Genomic DNA, 20,393 nt, shown 5'->3' with positions numbered 1-20,393 from the left:
TGGTGTCTTGTGGATTTTGCACTCTCGTGTGTGTAATGAATTCTCCTTTTATATTAATGTTAAAATCTCGCCACTTATCGTTATAATCCTCGAGCTTATACAAAAGGAATTTGAACCATTTCGGTCGCTAACTTCTGAGGCTTTGCATGGGGGAAGTGGAAGAAGAGACGTGGGCAGAGGAGGCGAGGTGGACATCACCACACATGTGACTAAAACAACGTGAAATTTACCCAGGAACTATGTGGGCAGCGGAAGTGTATTTTTTTAATAGACACCTGGTATGAGGTATAGAGAGGGAGAGGTTACAAAAGGTAGTACAGATAAAGCTATCTATCTCAATTAGGTTTATTTTCTGACTGACTCAATTGTTCAGACGCCAAAATCGGGACTCAGAAGTGGTGGCACTTAGGACCTCAATTAAAAAAGTTGATTCTCCTTACGGATAGTAAGGAGAATTAAGTTGGTCCTGGGATCCATATTTCATTGTCAAACTGATCTTTTGTGTGGGGGTTTATGAGAAAGTTGCATTCTCTCAGTTCTGGTACTAACCGGTTGCAAAACCTAGAAAGTTTTCAACCCTGACCAGGAGTGGGCTCCCTACTGGCACTGTATATTCAATAACGGCCTAATATATATATACAAAGTTCGAAAGGACTCTTAAAGTTTCTGAATGCTATTCAGAGATTTGCTAATGTTGCACACGCCGCAGATATGCTTCGTATTACATTCACCCCAAGGTCCATCTCACTCTGATATTTGTAGTGTGTATGTGAGAGTGTGAGTGTGTGTCTGCTACTTGGAAAGCGCAGTCGTTGACTGATGATCAATACCAGAATGAGGACATGCATACTTTATTAGCAGGAATAACGTTTCACAGTTGTCATATTGCATCATTAGACTCTGTCTAAATTATAAAAAAAAATGTCGGATTTTAAAAGTATGGATTAAAATAGGCAATATACATATGCAATAAAATTAATACCAGAAATAAGGCAAAGTTTGTAGAGACAAACGTTCAAATACCCTTTAAGAACGTACACCTCAGAGAAGGTTTTCTGATGCTGGCGAGGGGAGGGGGCTCTTGATCCGTTCCTTGGATGGAACCTGATTGCTTCCCATTTCCCTCTTCAATACAATAGTGTAGGAGTTACGTGAAAATACATACGAAGGACATAAAGCATCAAAACACCAGAAACAAGGCTAAGTTAGTGTCGTGAAACTGAGAGTTACACGAAAAATATTGAAACGCAAATAACCTCACATCAAACATCCTAGAAACATAATAGGTATGCAGATCTATCGTTACCGCCTTTTGAGGTTTTGCACATGACATTACGGGTTTTTGATGCGCCATATTAGATGACAAGTCACATTAACGAATGCACGCCCTTGTAAACTTCTACAGTGCTTATTTCTTGCTGTGCTGTTGGGTGTGGTAAGCGGTAAATTGATAAGCCAAGTCTAGCAGTGCTCAGACCCTACCTTGTTCACCCTCACAGTATGATATAAGTTGTTTGAAGTTTATGCGGTGATTTGGCTGGCGCGCGCGCGCACACACAAACACACAAACACACACACACACACACACACACACACACACACACACACACACACACACACACACACACACACACACACACACACACACACACACACACACACACACACACACACACACACAATGTGCAAGGAGGCTGAGGAGAGGTTTGTACCCAAGGGTAACAGGAATAATGAAAAAGCCAGGATGAGCCCATGGTTCACCCAAAGGTGCAGGGAGGCAAAAACCAAGTGTGCTAGGGAATGGAAGAAATATAGAAGGCAAAGGACCCAGGAGAATAAGGAGAGCAGTCGTAGAGCCAGAAATGAATATGCACAGATAAGAAGGGAGGCCCAACGACAATATGAAAACTACATAGCAGCGAAAGCCGAAGCTGTTATACAGCCACCTCAGGAGGAAAACAACAGTCAAGGACCAGGTAATCAGGCTAAGGAAGGAAAGAGGAGAGACAACAAGAAATGACCGTGAAGTATGTGAGGAACTCAACAAGAGATTCAAAGAAGTGTTCACAGAGGAGACAGAAGGGGCTCCAGAAAGACGGAGAGGTGGGGCACACCACCATGTGCTGGACACAGTACACACAACCGAGGAAGAAGTGAAGAGGCTTCTGAGTGAGCTAGATACCTCAAAGGCAATGGGGCCGGATAACATCTCTCCATGGGTCCTGAGAGAGGGAGCAGAGGCGCTATGTGCACCCTTAACAACAATATTCAATACATCTATCGAAACAGGGAGATTGCCTGAGGCATGGAAGACAGCAAATGTAGTCCCAATCTTTAAAAAAGGAGACAGACATGAAGCACTAAACTACAGACCAGTGTCACTGACATGTATAGTATGCAAAGTCATGGAGATTATCAGGAGAAGAGTGGTGGAACACTTAGAAAGGAATGATCTCATCAACAGCAGCCAACATGGTTTCAGGGATGGGAAATCCTGTGTCACAAGCCTACTGGAGTTCTATGACATGGTGACAGCAGTAAGACAAAAGAGAGAGGGGTGGGTGGATTGCATTTTTTTGGACTGCAAGAAGGCATTTGACATAATTCCACACAAGAGATTAGTGCAATAACTGGAGGACCAAGCAGGGATAACAAGGAAGGCACTACAATGGATCAGGGAATACTTGTCAGGGAGACAGCAGCGAGTCATGATACGTGGTGAGGTGTCAGAGTGGGCACCTGTAACCAGCTGGGTCCCACAGGGGTCAGTCCTAGGACCAGTACCGTTTCTGGTATTTGTGAACGACATGACGGAAGGAATAGACTCCGAAGTGTCCCTGTTTGAAGATGACGTGAAGTTGATGAGAAGAATTCATTCGATTGAAGACCAGGCAGAACTACAAAGGGATCTGGACAGGCTGCAGACCTGGTCCAGCAACTGGCTCCTGGAGTTCAACCCCACCAAGTGCAAAGTCATGAAGATTGGGGAAGAGCAAGGAAGACCGCAGATGGAATACAGTCTAGGGGGCCAGAGACTACAAACCTCACTCTTGGGGTGAGTATAACACCAGGCACATCTCCTGAAGCGCACATCAACCAAATAACTGCTGCAGCATATGGGCGCCTAGCAAACCTCAGAACAGCATTAAGACATCTTAATAAGGAATCGTTCAGGACATTGTACACCGTGTACGTTAGGCCCATATTGGAGTATGCACCAGTTTGGAACCCACACCTAGCGAAGCATGTAAAGAAACTAGAGAAAGTGCATAGGTTTGCAACAAGACTAGTCCCAGAGCTAAGAGGTATGTCCTACGAGGAGAGATTAAGGGAAATCAACCTGACGACACTGGAGGACAGGAGAGATGGGGGGGGACATGATAACGATATACAAAATACTGAGAGGAATTGACAAGGTGGACAAAGACAGGATGTTGCAGAGATGGGACACAGCAACAAGGGGACACAGTTGGAAGTTAAAGACACAGATGAATCACAGGGATGTTAGGAAGTATTTTTTCAGCCACAGAGTAGTCAGGAAGTGGAATAGTTTGGGAAGCGATGTAGTGGAGGCAGGATCCATACATAGCTTTAAGCAGAAGTATGATAAAGCTCACGGTTCAGGGGGAGTGACCTAGTAGCAACCAGTGAAGAGGCGGGGCCAGGAGCTCGGACTCGACCCCTGCAACCTCAACTAGGTGAGTACACACACACACACACACACACACACACACTCCACTGCTCCAACACACACACATACAAAATACTGACACACAGGATGTTCACACACGGGCCAGGAGCTGAGCCTCGACCCCGGCAACCACAATTAGGCAAGTACATACATTAACAGTCTATCTCTTGCTGATTTGTGTCTTTGTATGCTACCAGCCACGTTGCCACTATTCATGTGCATCCCTGGATCAGTGCTGGGAGGCATACTGTGCGAGTGGGCAGGACCCAGGCGTCTTCAGCTCTTCCTAGCTCCTGTCCTTGCTATCTTCTTCATGGCCGCACATCTTGCTTCCTGGCCATACATCCAACAAGCCGGGGCTGCTCCAACCATCTTTTTGGTTTTCAGGGTTCTCCAGGTAGGCTGCCCTTCATTCATTATAAAGTTTCAGCACTTTGACAGGCACAGTTATTTACCATAGGAGGGAGATGAACTAGATATCCAGTACTGGCTAGATATCCAGTACTGGCTAGATATCCAGTACTGGCTAGATATCCAGTACTGGCTAGATATCCAGTACTGGCTAGATATCCAGTACTGGCTAGATATCCAGTACTGGCTAGATATCCAGTACTGGCTAGATATCCAATACTGGCTAGATATCTAATACTGGCTAGATATCCAGTACTGGCTAGATATCCAGTACTGGCCAGATATTCAGTACTGGCTAGATATCCAGTACTGGCTAGATATCCAGTACTGGCTAGATATCCAGTACTGGCTATATATCCAGTACTGGCTAGATATCCAGTACTGGCTAGATATCCAGTACTGGCTAGATATCCAGTACTGGCTAGATTTCCAATACTGGCTAGATATCTAATACTGGCTAGATATCCAGTACTGGCTAGATATCCAGTACTGGCTAGATATCCAGTACTGGCTAGATATCCAATACTGGCTAGATATCCAGTACTGGCTAGATATCCAGTACTGGCTAGATATCCAGTACTGGCTAAATATCCAGTACTAGCTAGATATCCTGTACTGGCTAGATATCCAGTACTGGTTAGATATCCAATACTGGCTAGATATCCAATACTGGCTAGAAATCCAGTACTGGCTAAATATCCAGTACTAGCTAGATATCCAGTACTGGCTAGATATCCAGTACTGGCTAGATATCCAGTACTGGCTAGATATCCAGTACTGGCTAGATATCCAGTACTGGCTAGATATCCAATACTGGCTAGATATCCAATACTGGCTAGATATCCAATACTGGCTAGATATCCAGTACTGGCTAGATATCCAGTACTGGCTAAATATCCAGTACTAGCTAGATATCCTGCACTGGCTAAATATCCAGTACTAGCTAGATATCCTGCACTGGCTAGATATCCAGTACTGGCTAAATATCCAGTACTAGCTAGATATCCTGTACTGGTTAGATATCCAGTACTGGCTAGATATCCAGTACTGGCTAGATATCCAGTACTGGCTAGATATCCAGTACTGGCTAGATATCCAATACTGGCTAGATATCCAATACTGGCTAGATATCCAATACTGGCTAGATATCCAATACTGGCTAGATATTCAGTACTGGCTAGATATCCAGTACTAGCTAGATATCCTGTACTGGCTAGATATCCAGTACTGGCTACATATCCAGTACTAGCTAGATATCCAGTACTGGCTAGATATCCAGTACTGGCTAGATATCCAGTACTAGCTAGATATCCTGTACTGGCTAGATATCCAGTACTGGCTAGATATCCAGTACTGGCTAGATATCCAGTACTGGCTAGATATTCAGTACTGGCTAGATATCCAGTACTGGCTAGATATCCAGTACTGGCTAGATATTCAGTACTGGCTAGATATTCAGTACTGGCTAGATATCCAGTACTGGCTAGATATCCAGTACTGGCTAAATATCCAGTACTGGCTAGATATCCAGTACTGGCTAAATATCCAGTACTGGCTAGATATCCAGTACTGGCTAAATATCCAGTACTGGCTAGATATCCTGACATGGTTTCAAAGACCAGTAATGACATAATAATCACTTAAGATTCCCTTGGACATAGACAAAGGTAGACTTGACTAGGGAAAAAGTCAGAAGACGATACAAATGAGAACCTCATTCCCAAGTTACAGAAACATCACAAAACATTTCAGATGAACCGGACTCGGTATGCTAGATTGGTAGACTCTCATTATTATTATTATTATTATTATTATTATTATTATTATTATTATTATTATTATTATTATTATTATGAATACATTTATGTGGGGGTGCTATAATGTCTGGAGAAATAGGAGGCATTCAAGTTCTATCCAAGAAAGGGGAGTGGAGGTCCAATTTCTTTGACTGACACCTCTTGCCAGTATCTAGGAACCTTCCTTAAATGGGGATTTCAACTGGGGCTAAATGTCTTGTAGATACTGTAGTCTCTTCACCATTTTGGTAGCGAATGTGGGCGTAATGTGGATTAGCTTGCAGGAGCTCTACCTCTTCCACTAAAGGATCCGTCTTGTTCATCCTATGGTGACTCTTCAGGAGAATGGGTCCAGGATGACATAACCAAGTGGGCACGGAGGCTCCCGTAGAGGAACGACGTGAATAGTTGAGGCGTCTTTCATGAGGGGTTGCATTAGTAGCTGTGCACAGCAATGATCTAATAGAGTGATGAGCATCAGGTAGGACAGTTTGCCAGTGTTGAACAGGTAGATTGCGCGACTTCAATGTCATTGTAACTGCCTTCCATATAGTACCATTGAACCGCTCCACTTGACCATTGCCTTGAGGGTTGTAGCTTGTTGTTCTGCTGCAGGCAATACCTTTGCTAGACAAAAACTCCTGAAGTTCGTTACTCATGAACGAGGATCCCCTGTTTGAATGGATATAAGCTGGCATACCAAAAATAGAGAACAACTGTGAAAGACAACTAATAACAGTTGAAGCAGTCACATTTGCACAGGGGAACACAAAGGGAAACCTTGAATATTCATCTACTATGTTAAGGAAATATCTATTCTGATTTATGCTTGGTAGAGGTCCTTTGAAATCTATATTCAGTCTCTCGAAAGGCTGGGTGGATTTTATGAGATGAGTCTTCTCTGGCTGATGAAAGTTTGGCTTGCACTCTGCACATACTCTGCATGCTCTGATCACTTGTCGCACATCTTCCACTGAGTAGGGCATGTTCTTTGATTTGACAAAATGGTACAGGCGTGTAACTCCTGGGTGACACAAAGCCTTGTGGAGCGCTGAGAGTGATTGCAAATCATGGCATGCTGCTCCACAGTGGGACCTAGAGAATGCATCAGGTGAGATGTTTTCTCTACCCGGTCGGTACAGAATATCAAAGTCATAACACTATAGTTTCATCCTCCAGCGTAATATCTTGTCATTCTTTATCCTACTTTTGTGCTTCTTGTCGAACATATACATCACGGACCGTTGGTCAGTCCTTATGGTGAAATGTCTACCAGTTAAATAATGCCTCCAGTGGCGAACTGCTTCTATGATGGCCTGGGCTTCCTTTTCTACAGCAGCGTAACATTTCTCTGATCCTTGAAAAGTTCTCGAAAAGAAGGCTACTGGTCGTCCTGCCTGAGATAAGACTGCAGCAATGGCAATGTCAGATGCATCCGTTTCCACTTCGAATGGTAGGGACTCATCAATGGCTTGAACTACTGAGTTTTCAATGTCCTGTCTGAGAGTATGGAAAGCGGCTTCTGCTTCCTTTGTCACAGGAAATGTGGTAGCACTCAATGGGCTGACTTTACTTGAATAGTTGTAGATCCATTGTGAGTAATAAGCAAAGAGACCAAGAGTTCTTCGGAGTGACTTTTTGTCTTGAGGCATTGGAAGTTCCCATAGAGGTCGTAGTCGTTCAGGGTCTGGGAATATTGAACCTCCTTCCACTACATAACCAAGGATACTAAGCCTTTTAGTTGAAAAAGTGCACTTTTCCTCATTGTAACTAACATTTTCTTCTTGGCGGCTTCCAAAAACTTATCAAGGTTTGCATCATGTTCCTCCTGGGTCTTGCCACAAATGGTAACATTATCTAAATACGCATAAGTTCCCATGAGTTGCTCTTCCTGAATGAGTGAATCCATAATTCGTTGGAAGCAGGCTACCCCATTGGTGACTCCAAAAGGGACTCTGGTAAACTGATACAGGCCATCACTAGCCTGAAATGCTGTGTATGGTTTATCTTCATTCCTTATAGGGACTTGATGATAGGCACTCTGTAGATCAATTGTGCTAAACACATAGTACTGAGCAATTTTGTTCACTGTATCATCAATTCGAGGTAGAGGGTACCCATCAAAAAGTGTAAATTTGTTGATTGTCTCAGAGTAATCGATAGCCAGTCTCCGTTTCCTATAATCATCTTTAACAACAACAACCTGTGCACGCCAAGGGGAATTACTCGGTTCTATAATACCCTCCTTCAGCAGCCTCTGAGTTTCTTTCTCAATGAACATCCGATCCTCATAAGAATAGCGGCGTGACTTAGCTGATATAGGATGGCAATCCGCGGTAAGATTTGCAAACAGCTTTGGTGGGTCTACCCTTAAAGTGCTAAGTCCACAGACAACAAGAGGAGGCAGTTCACCTCCATATGTTAAGGTGACACTACCATGCAGCTTCTGAAAGTCCTGACCAAGGATAACATCAGAGCACAGTTGTGGCAGAATAGCTAAATGTACATCTTGATAATCCTTTCCATTAACTCTGAGATTTACCTTACAAAACCCTAAGGTCTGAATAGAGAGAGATGTTGATGCCATGGAAACGGTACCTGATGAGTGATGTACAGTCAAGGAGTGGCGTTTAACTAAGTCAAGATTGATGAAACTCTCTGAGCTGCCACTATCAATAAGACCATCTACTTCTGTTCCTTTGATGAATACTTTCACAACTGCCTTTGACAGTGAATTTGGAGTAGCCGCAGAAGTCACTGTTGCTAGTGTCGCATGATCACTGGAATGTGTGGAGGCACTAGCTCTTGTTGATGCATTAGCACGACATACTTTAGCAAAGTGACCTTTCTTGTGGCATTTACGGCATATTGCTTCACGAGCAGGACACTTTGGACGTGGATGTCTTGAAAAACCACAAAAGAAACACACCGCACCTGCTGCTGCTGTCACTGAGGCAGGTTCCACAGTAACTTCATTGCAAGAGTCTTGGTCAGGAATTGCAGCACTTACCACTCGAGAAGGCTGAGTGGTACTGTATACTTCAGAATTCTTCTGGGCTGAATCTAGAGCTCTTGCCTGGTCAAAGGCAGCGGCTAAGTCGAGAGTTTTATTCTCCAATAAACGCTGCCTTATTATTGGTGATTGCAGGCCACTGATAAAAGTATCCCTGATGGACTCTTCACAATACTGAGCAGCTGTCACTGGTTGGAAGTGACAGTCCTTACCTAAAATTTTCAGTGCTTGAAGGTATTCCTCTAAGGATTCATCAATCTGCTGGCGGCGAGTTGCAAGGCGATAGCGTGCAAAGATTTCATTTGTAGGTTTAATATACTGAGACTTGAGGGTTTTGATAGCATCTTCGTAGGTATTACACTCAGAAATAGCCTCATATATCTTAGGTGACACAAAATTGATGAGCAGACTTAGTTTATCTAGATCTTCTTTAGGAAGGGCTCCCAAGAAGTTTTCGAAAGTCTTAAACCAGTGCTTCCATTACTGAGCAGCCGTTGATAAGCTGGGGTCACAGTCTAGCCTCTCAGGTTTCAGTAAACGCTCCATGTTGTGATGTAGTCCAGCGCAGGATCACCACCAGGTAGCCCAGGATTCTATGTTCAATAAATTGTTGTGATAGAAACACAGGCCTTATCTCTAGGCTTTATTGAACATAGAATCTTCATAGTACTTCTGCAACAACAAAATATAATGACTAGTACATCTAATAACGGCTTCTACAGGGATGGTGATGTCTTGCATATGTCAAGAGAAAAGTTATAACTACAGGCCACATATTTAAACTCACCATGTAATCTGCATCACTAATATAGGGATACTAGAAGAGAAGAGAATCACGCACCATGTGTTGGCGCCCATGACACACACCAAACTGTTGTTGTTGTTAAGGGCCCCGAGAGGTGGTGCAGTATTATCCTGCTGCTGCTCCCCACGGGAGCAGTATCACTACACCTCGCATACAGTTCATCAGGGCCTGGGGATTTGTTAGGTTTTAACTATCTATTTGCCTAAGGGCCATGTCACTTGTGACCCTAATCATGCACAGTTTATTATCGTCCTGTTCTACATAATTGATCATTTCTGGAATATCGCTGGTATCCTCCTGTGTAAAAACTGAGAGGAAGTATGTGTTAAAAATTCTACACATTTCCTTATCACTGTCAGTGAGCTGACCTGAGGAACTTTTGAGTGGGCCTATCTTGTCCCTGATCTTACTTCTGTATACCTGAAAGAATCCTTTTGGGTTAGTCTTCGATTCTCTTGCAACTTTAACCTCATAATCTCTTTTTGCTTTTCTAATTCCCTTTTTTATTTCTCTCTTTAACTAAATATATCGATTTCTTAATTGCCCCTCTCCTCTTTTGATTTGCCTACATATGTCATCAGTAACTGCATGGCTATCATCACCATCATCATCGTCATTGTCATCATCATCACAAGTCGTCAGAGTTCGTCTGCCTAACCTTACGAGTGGTGAGTGTTTCGTTTGTTCATTATTTGTTATTAAACCATAACATGTATATACAACCTAGGTAGTAGGTTGGTAAACAGCAACCACCCAGGGAGGTACTACCGTCCTGCCAAGTGAGTGTACAACGAAAACCTGTAATTGTTTTACATGATGGTAGGATTGCTGGTGTCTTTTGTCTGTCTCATAAACATGCAAGATTTCAGGTATGTGTTGCTACTTCTACTTACACTTAGATCACACTACACATACATGTACAAGCATATATATACACACCCCTCTGGGTATTCTTCTATTTTCTTTCTAGTTCTTGTTCTTGTTTATTTCCTCTTATCTCCATGGGGAAGTGGAACAGAGTTCTTCCTCCGTAAGCCATGCGTGTTGTAAGAGGCGACTAAAATGCCGGGAGCAAGGGGCTAGTAACCCCTTCTCCCGTATAAATTACTAAATTTAAAAGAGAAACTTTAGTTTTTCTTTTTGGGCCACCCTGCCTTTGTGGGATATGGCCAGTGTGTTGAAAGAAAGAAGAAGAATGTATATACAATATTTTACGAAGTTTCCATGTGCTTTATGATTGTTCGTGGTTCAATAGGTTAAGGAAGCAGTATTGTTAGGCTAAGTAAATGCTATTATTATATTTCCCTACAATATATTTGCAAATCAAAACATTTGCGAACGCTACAGTACAGTATTATTATATTTCCCTACATCATATTTGCACACCAAACATTCATGAATTTTCAAGATTCGTGAGGTTCTTGATCCCCTAACCCTGGTGAATGTGGAGGGCCTCCTGTATGATGACAGATATACACTTGCCTTTACTTTCCAATGTGTTTTATGATAGTTCTTATTCCAGTAACATTTACCTTCCAATTTATGAGGCATGATCCAAGATGGGACCATTGAGGTGATGATCCCAGGCCCCCATAACAAATATGGTATTGGTTCAGATATTAATGAATCATGATAGGTAAATTTCATTGGTGCATCAAATGTTTAAAGATTAGTCTCAAGAGCTAGACTTCCTCTTATGAAAACTCTAAACGATACAGCAATTATAAATAACCAGGTTCTTGATTTTCAGGGAGCGACAGCAGCAGTGCTCATTCCTACCATCTCAGTGTATATATGTGAGGTGAGTACTGATTCTTACCGTGGATGCCTGACCAGCTTGGTCGAGGCATGGGTCACCCTAGGTTTCCTGCTGTGTTACCTGCTGGGTCGCTACCTCTACTGGTATACTGCAGCCCTGCTCCTTCCCTTGATGACCATTGTTCCAAGTTGCTTCTGTCTCCTGTTGTCTCCCGAGTCTCCAGTGTGGCTCGTCAGGAAAGGAAGAGATGCAGAGGTAAAAATGACTCTCCTGAAGCTTCGGCATTCGCCAGAGAAAGTGGAAAACGAGATGACAGAAATGAAAGTGTGTGTTGTAAAGGAAAATTATTCGTTTTATGATTCATTGATGTTGCTAAAGAAAAAAGTCAACATGAAACCCATGATAATATCTATATTTGTAGTAGTAATAAAAGAATTTTCTGGTGCTATTGTAGTAGCATTATATGTAGTAAGAATTTTCACACTGGCTGGTGTAGGCACAGACCCATTCTGGAGCTCGTTTATTGTGGGATCAGTACGCCTTGCAGGTAACATTATTTCTTCTTTTTTGCTTTATCATGTTCCACGTAAACTGTTACTAGTGGGTGGGAACCTCTTTGCCACTGTTGGCACTGGAGTAATTGGTTTATTCTTCTATCTACACAGTCAAAATTACGACCTGGTGTGGCTGAGCTGGTTACCATTAGCAGGTCTGATAGTGTTTATGATAGGAGTGTCTATTGGTGTGATGCCTTCCAGCTGGCTAGTGGCCACTGAGATACTTCCTGAACCTATTCGTTCCCAAGGCCTGGGTATTTCTGTCACATGTTACGCAGTTACATCCTTCCTTGTCTCTAAAACCTTTGATGAGATGATAGGAGTGCTGGGCTTGTATGGTTTGTTTTGGTCCTATTCTGTTGGCTGCATAGCACACGGGTTGTTCGTTGCCATATTTGTACCAGAAACTCGTGGTCGGTCGTTAAAAGATATTGAAAGGTCATGGAGGCTTCCTTCTCAAAATTTAAAAAATGACGAAACACAAAATGACGTACACTTGTAGACTTTTTTTATTATCAAACATTTTTTTCCCAAAGTGAAATGGAGATAAAGAAGCTTAAAAGTTAAATGTGTTGGTTACTTCAGATTCCTAATGGTAGACTTTATTTTAGAGCATAAGAGTTGTGTTCCTCTCTATAACTCACCCTCTATTAATAATTATAAATTTGCAAGTGGGACTTGACATATTTATATCTGAATGTATATTCAACACTGGAAATACTATGTTATTGCAATTATCTCAGAAATACTGTACGTATGTATGTTTACTGTAGTGGTATATTCATAAGAATAACACTAATGCTAAAAATTATTGTAGATCAAAGCAGTGGACTGTAAATGGTAAATTTACATGGAATTATCACCATTTAATATTTATTAATAACAGCAAGGAACAAATTATAACATGTCTTAGTACATTACAAAATATATACACCGTGAGGTGCATATCTCTATGTATATATGCCGATAGTTTACTGTAAGGATTACAGTATTCTTGATTGGTGTTGAACAGGCTACATGCATCCTTAATGACCCTCATGTAGTTGATAGGCTTTAAACCAAATTAATCAACCAACTGACCTTAGTGTTAGATGATTTCTTTCACATAAACCACCCACTGAGGAACAGACTCGTAGAAGCACAAATCACAGCCAACGAGGTGCTATCAAAAAGTTCCCTGACTAGAATTTTTTGTGTGCTTCGTTGACGAAATGTGGCAGCCACATAAATCACATTATGCAATACATTCATTTGTGAAGTAACGTTGCAAATTTCAGTGTGGTTGGTCGTTCCATTGAGCTTAGAGAGGTATTTTTGTTGTGTTATCAATGTATTGTTGCAATTTTTTGTTTAAGAGAATGGATTCTTCAAAAGAAAGAACTGTGTGTGTGTGTGTGTGTGTGTGTGTGTGTGTGTGTGTGTGTGTGTGTGTGTGTGTGTGTGTGAGAGAGAGAGAGAGAGAGAAATTCTGCTTGTCTCAGGAAAACAGCTAGTGAAAAATCACAAAATACTTCAGTAAGCATTTGGCAATGAAGCAAGGAGTCAAACACAGTGTTCTTCCCAAAAACAATAATTGCACTCAAGGGGCAACTTTTTAACAATGTGGAAGAAATTCAAGTAGAAGCGCAGCACTTGCTAGACGCCGTTAGGAAAGAGGAGTTCTAGAAATGTTTGGAGAAGTGGCAGAGGTGCCAGGATCAGTGTATAGCCTCCCAAGGAGAGTACTTCGAGTGAGACAACTTCAACTAGGTGATTAGGTAAGCCTATTTTTTTTTTTTTTTGTGGCAATCCAGGAACTTTTTAATATTAGTCAAATTTATCAATTATAGAGATTTATTTAAACAGGTTACTGGGTACCTATTTAAATATTGCATGGATATTATCCTGAATCTTGCTTGAACTGGAGCTTAAGTTTACCAGTTGATGAAACTTGCGATTTTCATTGTTATCACACTGAAAGACACTCTCTTGACCTATACCTAATCTACCTACAATAAATGTTTCTCCAGTATTATAGTGCTCAATTTTATATTAAAGTTAATGCTTCACTTCACATTGACTTGAACACTTAACATCCTATGTTCATTAGGTTACAATCTAAATGAATGGACGTCTTATGGTCTTTCTACCATCAGCTTTCCCTGTCCTATGGTATGTGTGGAAAATTTTCTAGGGGTGCTTACCTGTATGTACCTCAACATTATATACGTACAAGTAATCTCATTGGGAGACAACCATATTGTTTACCGTAGTCACCCCGTGTAGACATGTGAGAAAACTTAACCACCCCTGGTCACGGCAGGTGGTCCCTTCGACCTCACAATCTTATCCATATCTATCCGAGACCAGTATGGATTGGATAGCACCCACAAATACAGTGCTACTAATTAATTGTGGACTGTATAGATTATATTAGTGTAACTGAATGAAGGGAGGGGTAGGTTACACATGGATATATCCATAAAGGAAAAACACTTGTACATAATCTCTCCACTTACCAGATATTCTCTGGTGGTCACTTGATGTAGCTGGATCACTCATAACCTATCCAATTACAACATACCTAACTGGCCAGCATCAGTCTGCTATAACTAGAAGGGTTACTTAACTGTGGGTGATTGATACTCCTTATTTCCTCCATTCACCATTTCATTTCGATGTCCTGCTACACCGACACGGTTCTCATTCCAGCAGGACGAGGTATCCGTTGGTTTGTCCCGGTTTAGAAGTCGTGGCTCAATGAACTTCACTTTCCTCGTCTCGAGAACAACGAGGTCTAACGTGTTCACTCGGAGCAAGGCGACTTATTTCACTTCACGCATTCTCTTAACTTAGCGTTATAATCATTAATTACATTACAATTCACAAGACGATTTAATGTCTCATAATTATTATACACATTAGAGATCACTCCATTAGGATCTGAGACCGATGAGTGATGATTAAACCAAGAGTAATTTTCCCCGGGACACAGTCCATGGTGATGCGCCAGTCACCCGGTCCTACCCTTATTCACTCATTTTACCACTCTATTACGGTGGTCCCGTAAATCACGTTCCCTCACTCTCCACCAGGAACAGTTACGACACTTCCTATTATGAAATGAGACCTATATTAATCCTTAGGCCGCCGTGAACGCCAATTTCCTGGTTCCATGCTTTCCCAGCCTCCTCACTACATTCAAAACACTCCTGCCTCACCCATGCCCCGAGTCGACCTCTACCCCTGGAGTTTACCTGGAGAGAGTTCCGGGGGTCAACGCCCCCGCGGCCCGGTCTGTGACCAGGCCTCCTGGTGGATCAGAGCCTGATCAACCAGGCTGTTGCTGCTGGCTGCACGCAAACCAACGTATGAGCCACAGCCCGGTTGGTCAGGAACCGACTTTAGGTGCTTGTCCAGTGCCAGCTTGAAGACTGCCAGAGGTCTGTTGGTAATCCCCCTTATGTATGCTGGGAGGCAGTTGAGCAGTCTCGGGCCCCTGACACTTATTGTATGGTCTCTTAACGTGCTAGTGACACCCCTGCTTTTCATTGGGGGGATGTTGCATCGTCTGCCAAGTCTTTTGTTTTCGTAGTGAGTGATTTTCGTGTGCAAGTTCGGTACTAGTCCCTCTAGGATTTTCCAGGTGTATATAATCATGTATCTCTCCCGCCTGTGTTCCAGGGAATACAGGTTCAGGAACCTCAAGCGCTCCCAGTAACTGAGGTGTTTTATCTCCGTTATGCGCGCCGTGAAGGTTCTCTGTACATTTTCTAGGTCAGCAATTTCACCTGCCTTGAAAGGTGCTGTTAGTGTGCAGCAATATTCCAGCCTAGATAGAACAAGTGACCTGAAGAGTGTCATCATAAGAACATAAGAACATAAGAACGAAGGAACACTGCAGAAGGCCTACTGGCCCATGCGAGGCAGGTCCAAGTCTCCTACCGGCTTAAGCCAATGCACCCAACCTAGTCAGGTCAGGTCACATTGACTTAAGGGAGGAACACGGCAACCGACCTGTTAGCACAAGCTATCAGGTCTAACTCACACCCACCCACATCTACTCATGTATTTATCCAACCTATTTTTAAAGCTACACAACGTTCTGGCCTCTATAACGGTACTTGGGAGTTTGTTCCACTCATCCACAACTCTATTACCAAACCAGTACTTTCCTATATCCTTCCTGAATCTGAATTTTTCCAACTTAAAACCATTGCTGCGAGTCCTGTCTAGGCTAGATATTTTCAGCACACTATTTACATCCCCTTTATTTATTCCTGTCTTCCACTTATACACCTCAATCATATCCCCCCTAATTCTACGTCTTTCTAGAGAGTGCAGTTTCAGGGCCCTTAGTCTATCCTCATAGGGAAGGTTTCTGATACATGGGATCATCTTTGTCATCCTCCTTTGTACATTTTCCAGAGAATTTATATCCATTCTGTAATACGGTGACCAAAACTGTGCAGCATAATCTAAATGAGGCCTAACCAAGGATGTATAGAGTTGAAGAACAACCTGAGGACTCCTATTATTTATGCTTCTTGATATGAAGCCAAGGATTCTATTAGCTTTATTGCGAACACTTGTGCACTGTTGTCTTGGTTTCAGATTACTGCTAACCAGAACTCCTAAATCTTTTTCGCAATCCGTAATATTAAGATCTACATTATTTAGTTTATATGTGGCATGGTTATTGTCCTGTCCAACATTTAGAACTTTGCATTTGTCTATATTAAACTGCATCTGCCACTTCTCCGACCACTGCATCAGTCTATTCAAATCTTCCTGGAGTGCTCGAATGTCCTCGTCAGAATGAATTCGACGGCCTATTTTGGTGTCATCGGCAAACTTGCCGATGTCGCTCTTTATGCCCTCATCTATGTCGTTTATGTAGATTGTGAACAGCAGGGGGCCCAACACTGACCCCTGTGGAACACCGCTCGTGACGCTTCCCCACTCTGATTTCTCCCCATTTATGCAAACTCTCTGCTGCCTATTTGTCAACCATGCCTCTATCCAGGAAAAAATTTCTCCTCCTATTCCATGTGCTTTAATTTTCCTCAATAGTCTCTGATGTGGGACCCTGTCAAAAGCCTTACTGAAGTCCATATACACAATATCATATTCATTACCATGATCTACCTCCTCAAATACCTTAGTGAAAAAAGTTAATAAATTCGTAAGGCAGGAACGCCCCTTTGTAAAACCATGCTGAGATTCGTTGATTAATTTATGCTTTTCAAGGTGGCTACGAACTGCCTCGGCAATTATTGATTCCATAAATTTTCCCACTATGGAGGTTAGGCTTATTGGTCTATAGTTCGAAGCTAAGGACCTGTCACCTGTTTTGAAAATAGGTATCACATTTGCCATTTTCCACTTATCTGGCACCATGCCAGTTTGTAGTGATATGTTGAAAAGATTAGCCAAAGGTGTGCTAAGCACCTCTTTACATTCCTTTAGAACCCTTGCATACAGTTCATCAGGGCCTGGGGATTTGTTAGGTTTTAATTTATCTATTTGCCTAAGGACCATGTCACTTGTGACCCTAATAGTGCACAGTTTATTATCGTCCTGTTCTACATAATTTATCATTACTGGAATATCGCTGGTATCCTCCTGTGTAAAAACTGAGAGGAAGTATGTGTTAAAAATTCTACACATTTCCTTATCACTGTCAGTGAGCTGACCCGAGGAACTTTTGAGTGGGCCTATCTTGTCCCTGATCTTACTTCTGTATACCTGAAAGAATCCTTTTGGGTTAGTCTTCGATTCTCTTGCAACTTTAACCTCATAATCTCTTTTTGCTTTTCTAATTCCCTTTTTTATTTCTCTCTTTAACTGAATATATCGATTTCTTAATTGCCCCTCTCCTCTTTTGATTTGCCTATATATGCCTCTCTTTTGACCAATCAGATATTTTAATCTATTGTTCATCCATTTAGGATCATTTTTGTTTGATCTGATTTCCCTATTTGGAACATAATTTGACTGAGCAGCTAGAACTATGCCATGGAAAGCATCATATCGGCAACCATCACCACCTACCTGACCCTTAGTCAGGTCATTCCAGTTCAGCCCACCTAAGTAATTTTTCAGTCCTATGAAATCAGCCAAGCGAAAGTCAGGGACGGAGACTTGATTGCCATTATTAGGGGAATTCCATGATATGTTAAAACTGAGTGATTTGTGATCACTCTCCCCAAGCTCATCATTAACCTCAAGATTATTAATTAGTGTTTCCCTACTGGCAAGAACCAAGTCAAGGAGGTTATTTCCCCTAGTTGGCTCTGTCACAAACTGTTTTAAAAAACAATCCTGGATCGTATCAAGAAAGTCACCCGACTCTAAATTTCCTGTCAAATTGCTCCAGTCAATCTGTCTATAGTTGAAATCTCCCATTAGCACAACATTTTCGTATGTAGATGCCTTACGAATTTCGTCCCATAGAAGTTTACTGCACTCCCTATCAAGATTTGGGGCCCTGTAAATCACACCCAAAATTAGTTTTTCTCGGCCCTCGAGAAGCTGTAACCAAACAGATTCAGTGGCTGACGCTTCTAATTTAATATCTTGTCTAACACAACAATTTAAATTGTCTCTGACATACATCGCTACTCCACCACCTTTCCTGTTGACCCTGTCAGTGTGGAATAATTTATAGCCTTGTATGTGACATTCAGAGGGCATCTCTCTATCTTTCAGATTGAGCCAGGTCTCTGTTATAGCAATAATATCTATGTTTCCTGCACTTGCAATTAATCTTAGCTCATCTATCTTATTTCTAACACTCCTGCTATTAGTATAGTAAACCTTAAGGGAGCTAGTCCCTTGCTGCCCTCTGCTGTCCCCCTTTGTTTGCTGACCTGTTCTATTGTCTTTATTTATAACTTCATGCTGAATGCCTTTTATACATTTACTGTTTCCAACCCTAGTGTTGCAACCTGCTTGTTTCCCACACACACCCATACCTCTATCTTCCATCAGTTTAAAATCATAGGCATTTCACCAATGGCCTTCTCAATCGAGTCTGCAAGTGCTACCACCCCTGCCCCAGAGAGATGTACCCCATCCCTTGCATACATATCATGTTTGCCATAAAAGTTGTTCCAGTTGTCAATGAATGGGATTGCAAGTTCCTTGCAGTATCTGTCTAGCCAGCAATTTACACCAATTGCCCTAGACAACCATTCATTTCCTACTCCCCTTCTAGGCAAGATGCTACATATGATTGGGATCCCTCCCTTAGACTTAATGAAATCTATAGCTGACCTGTACTTATCTAGCAGCTCTTCTCTCCTAACCTTCCCAATATCATTTCCACCAGCACTGAGACAGATAATGGGCTTGTTCCCATTACCTGACATGATATTATCCAGCCTGTTGACAATGTCCCCAACACCAGCTCCAGGGAAGCACACTCTATCTCTCATCTTCTTATTCCTATTACAAAAAGCACGGTCAACATATCTTACCTGAGAGTCACCAACCACAAGAATGCGCTTACCTTCATTAGCAGGGGCAGTAGTACCCTTACCTTCACTGGCCACTGAAGTACATTCATCCTGGAGAACAGAGAAGCGATTTCCTACCTTCAGATCTTCACTCTTAACTTTCCTTACTCTGATGCGCCTCCCATTACTGTGAACAACTCGCCACTTGTAGCAGGTGCTGGGCTGCACCTCACTGCTGGTAGCCGTTGCTACCTCCCCACCTACAGCCTCCTCACAGTGAGAGACAGACTGCACCTCACTGCTAGAAGCCTCATTCCCCACATCTCCAACCACCTCACACTCTCTCCCAGGCCCATTGAGGTGGACCTTCAGCCTCCTAATCTCCTCCTGGAGAAACAAGACCTCCTCCTTCAACTCTCCAACCTCAGTTTTTAAAACACTGCAGAAGCAAGCCATGCTTTGTAACCGTCCACGCTAATCCCCAAAGCAGCTCAGGGTCTGTGACCTCACGTGAAGGTTCTCATTATCCATCCTGTCATTTTTCTAGCAGATGCGATTGATACAATGTTATGGTCCTTGAAGGTGAGATCCTCCGACATGATCACTCCCAGGTCTTTGACGTTGGTGTTTCGCTCTATTTTGTAGCCAGATTTTGTTTTGTACTCTGATGAAGATTTAATTTCCTCGCGTTTACCATATCTGAGTAATTGAAATTTCTCATCGTTGAACTTCATATTGTTTTCTGCAGCCCGCTGAAAGATTCAGTTGATGTCCGCCTGGAGCCTTGCAGTGTCTGCAATGGAAGACACTGTCATGCAGATTCGGGAGTCATCTGCTAAGGAAGACACGGTGCTGTGGCTGACATCCTTGTCTATGTCGGATATGAGGATGAGGAACAAGATGGGAGCGAGTACTGTGCCTT

At 42.4% G+C, this 20,393-nt stretch overlaps 1 protein-coding gene across 1 annotated transcript in view; it reads left to right on the top strand.

Annotated features, from left to right (window-relative positions):
- Nucleotides 1–16,199, top strand: part of LOC128689020 (facilitated trehalose transporter Tret1-2 homolog) — a 104,469-nt gene extending 88,270 nt beyond the window's left edge. Inside the window, exons 4-5 of the mRNA XM_053777080.2 lie at nt 3,889–4,088; nt 11,467–16,199. Of these exons, the coding sequence (XP_053633055.2) occupies nt 3,889–4,088; nt 11,467–12,534 (1,268 nt within the window). The 3' untranslated portion in view covers nt 12,535–16,199. The remainder of the gene's footprint in view (nt 1–3,888; nt 4,089–11,466) is intronic.
- Nucleotides 16,200–20,393: the final 4,194 nt, after the last annotated feature.

This window comes from Cherax quadricarinatus, chromosome 21, assembly GCF_038502225.1.
Source record: "Cherax quadricarinatus isolate ZL_2023a chromosome 21, ASM3850222v1, whole genome shotgun sequence".
NCBI classification, from domain to species: Eukaryota; Metazoa; Arthropoda; class Malacostraca; order Decapoda; family Parastacidae; genus Cherax; species Cherax quadricarinatus.
The sequence above is the reverse complement of the archived record's forward strand: the minus strand, read 5'-3'. Positions and strand labels throughout refer to the sequence as shown.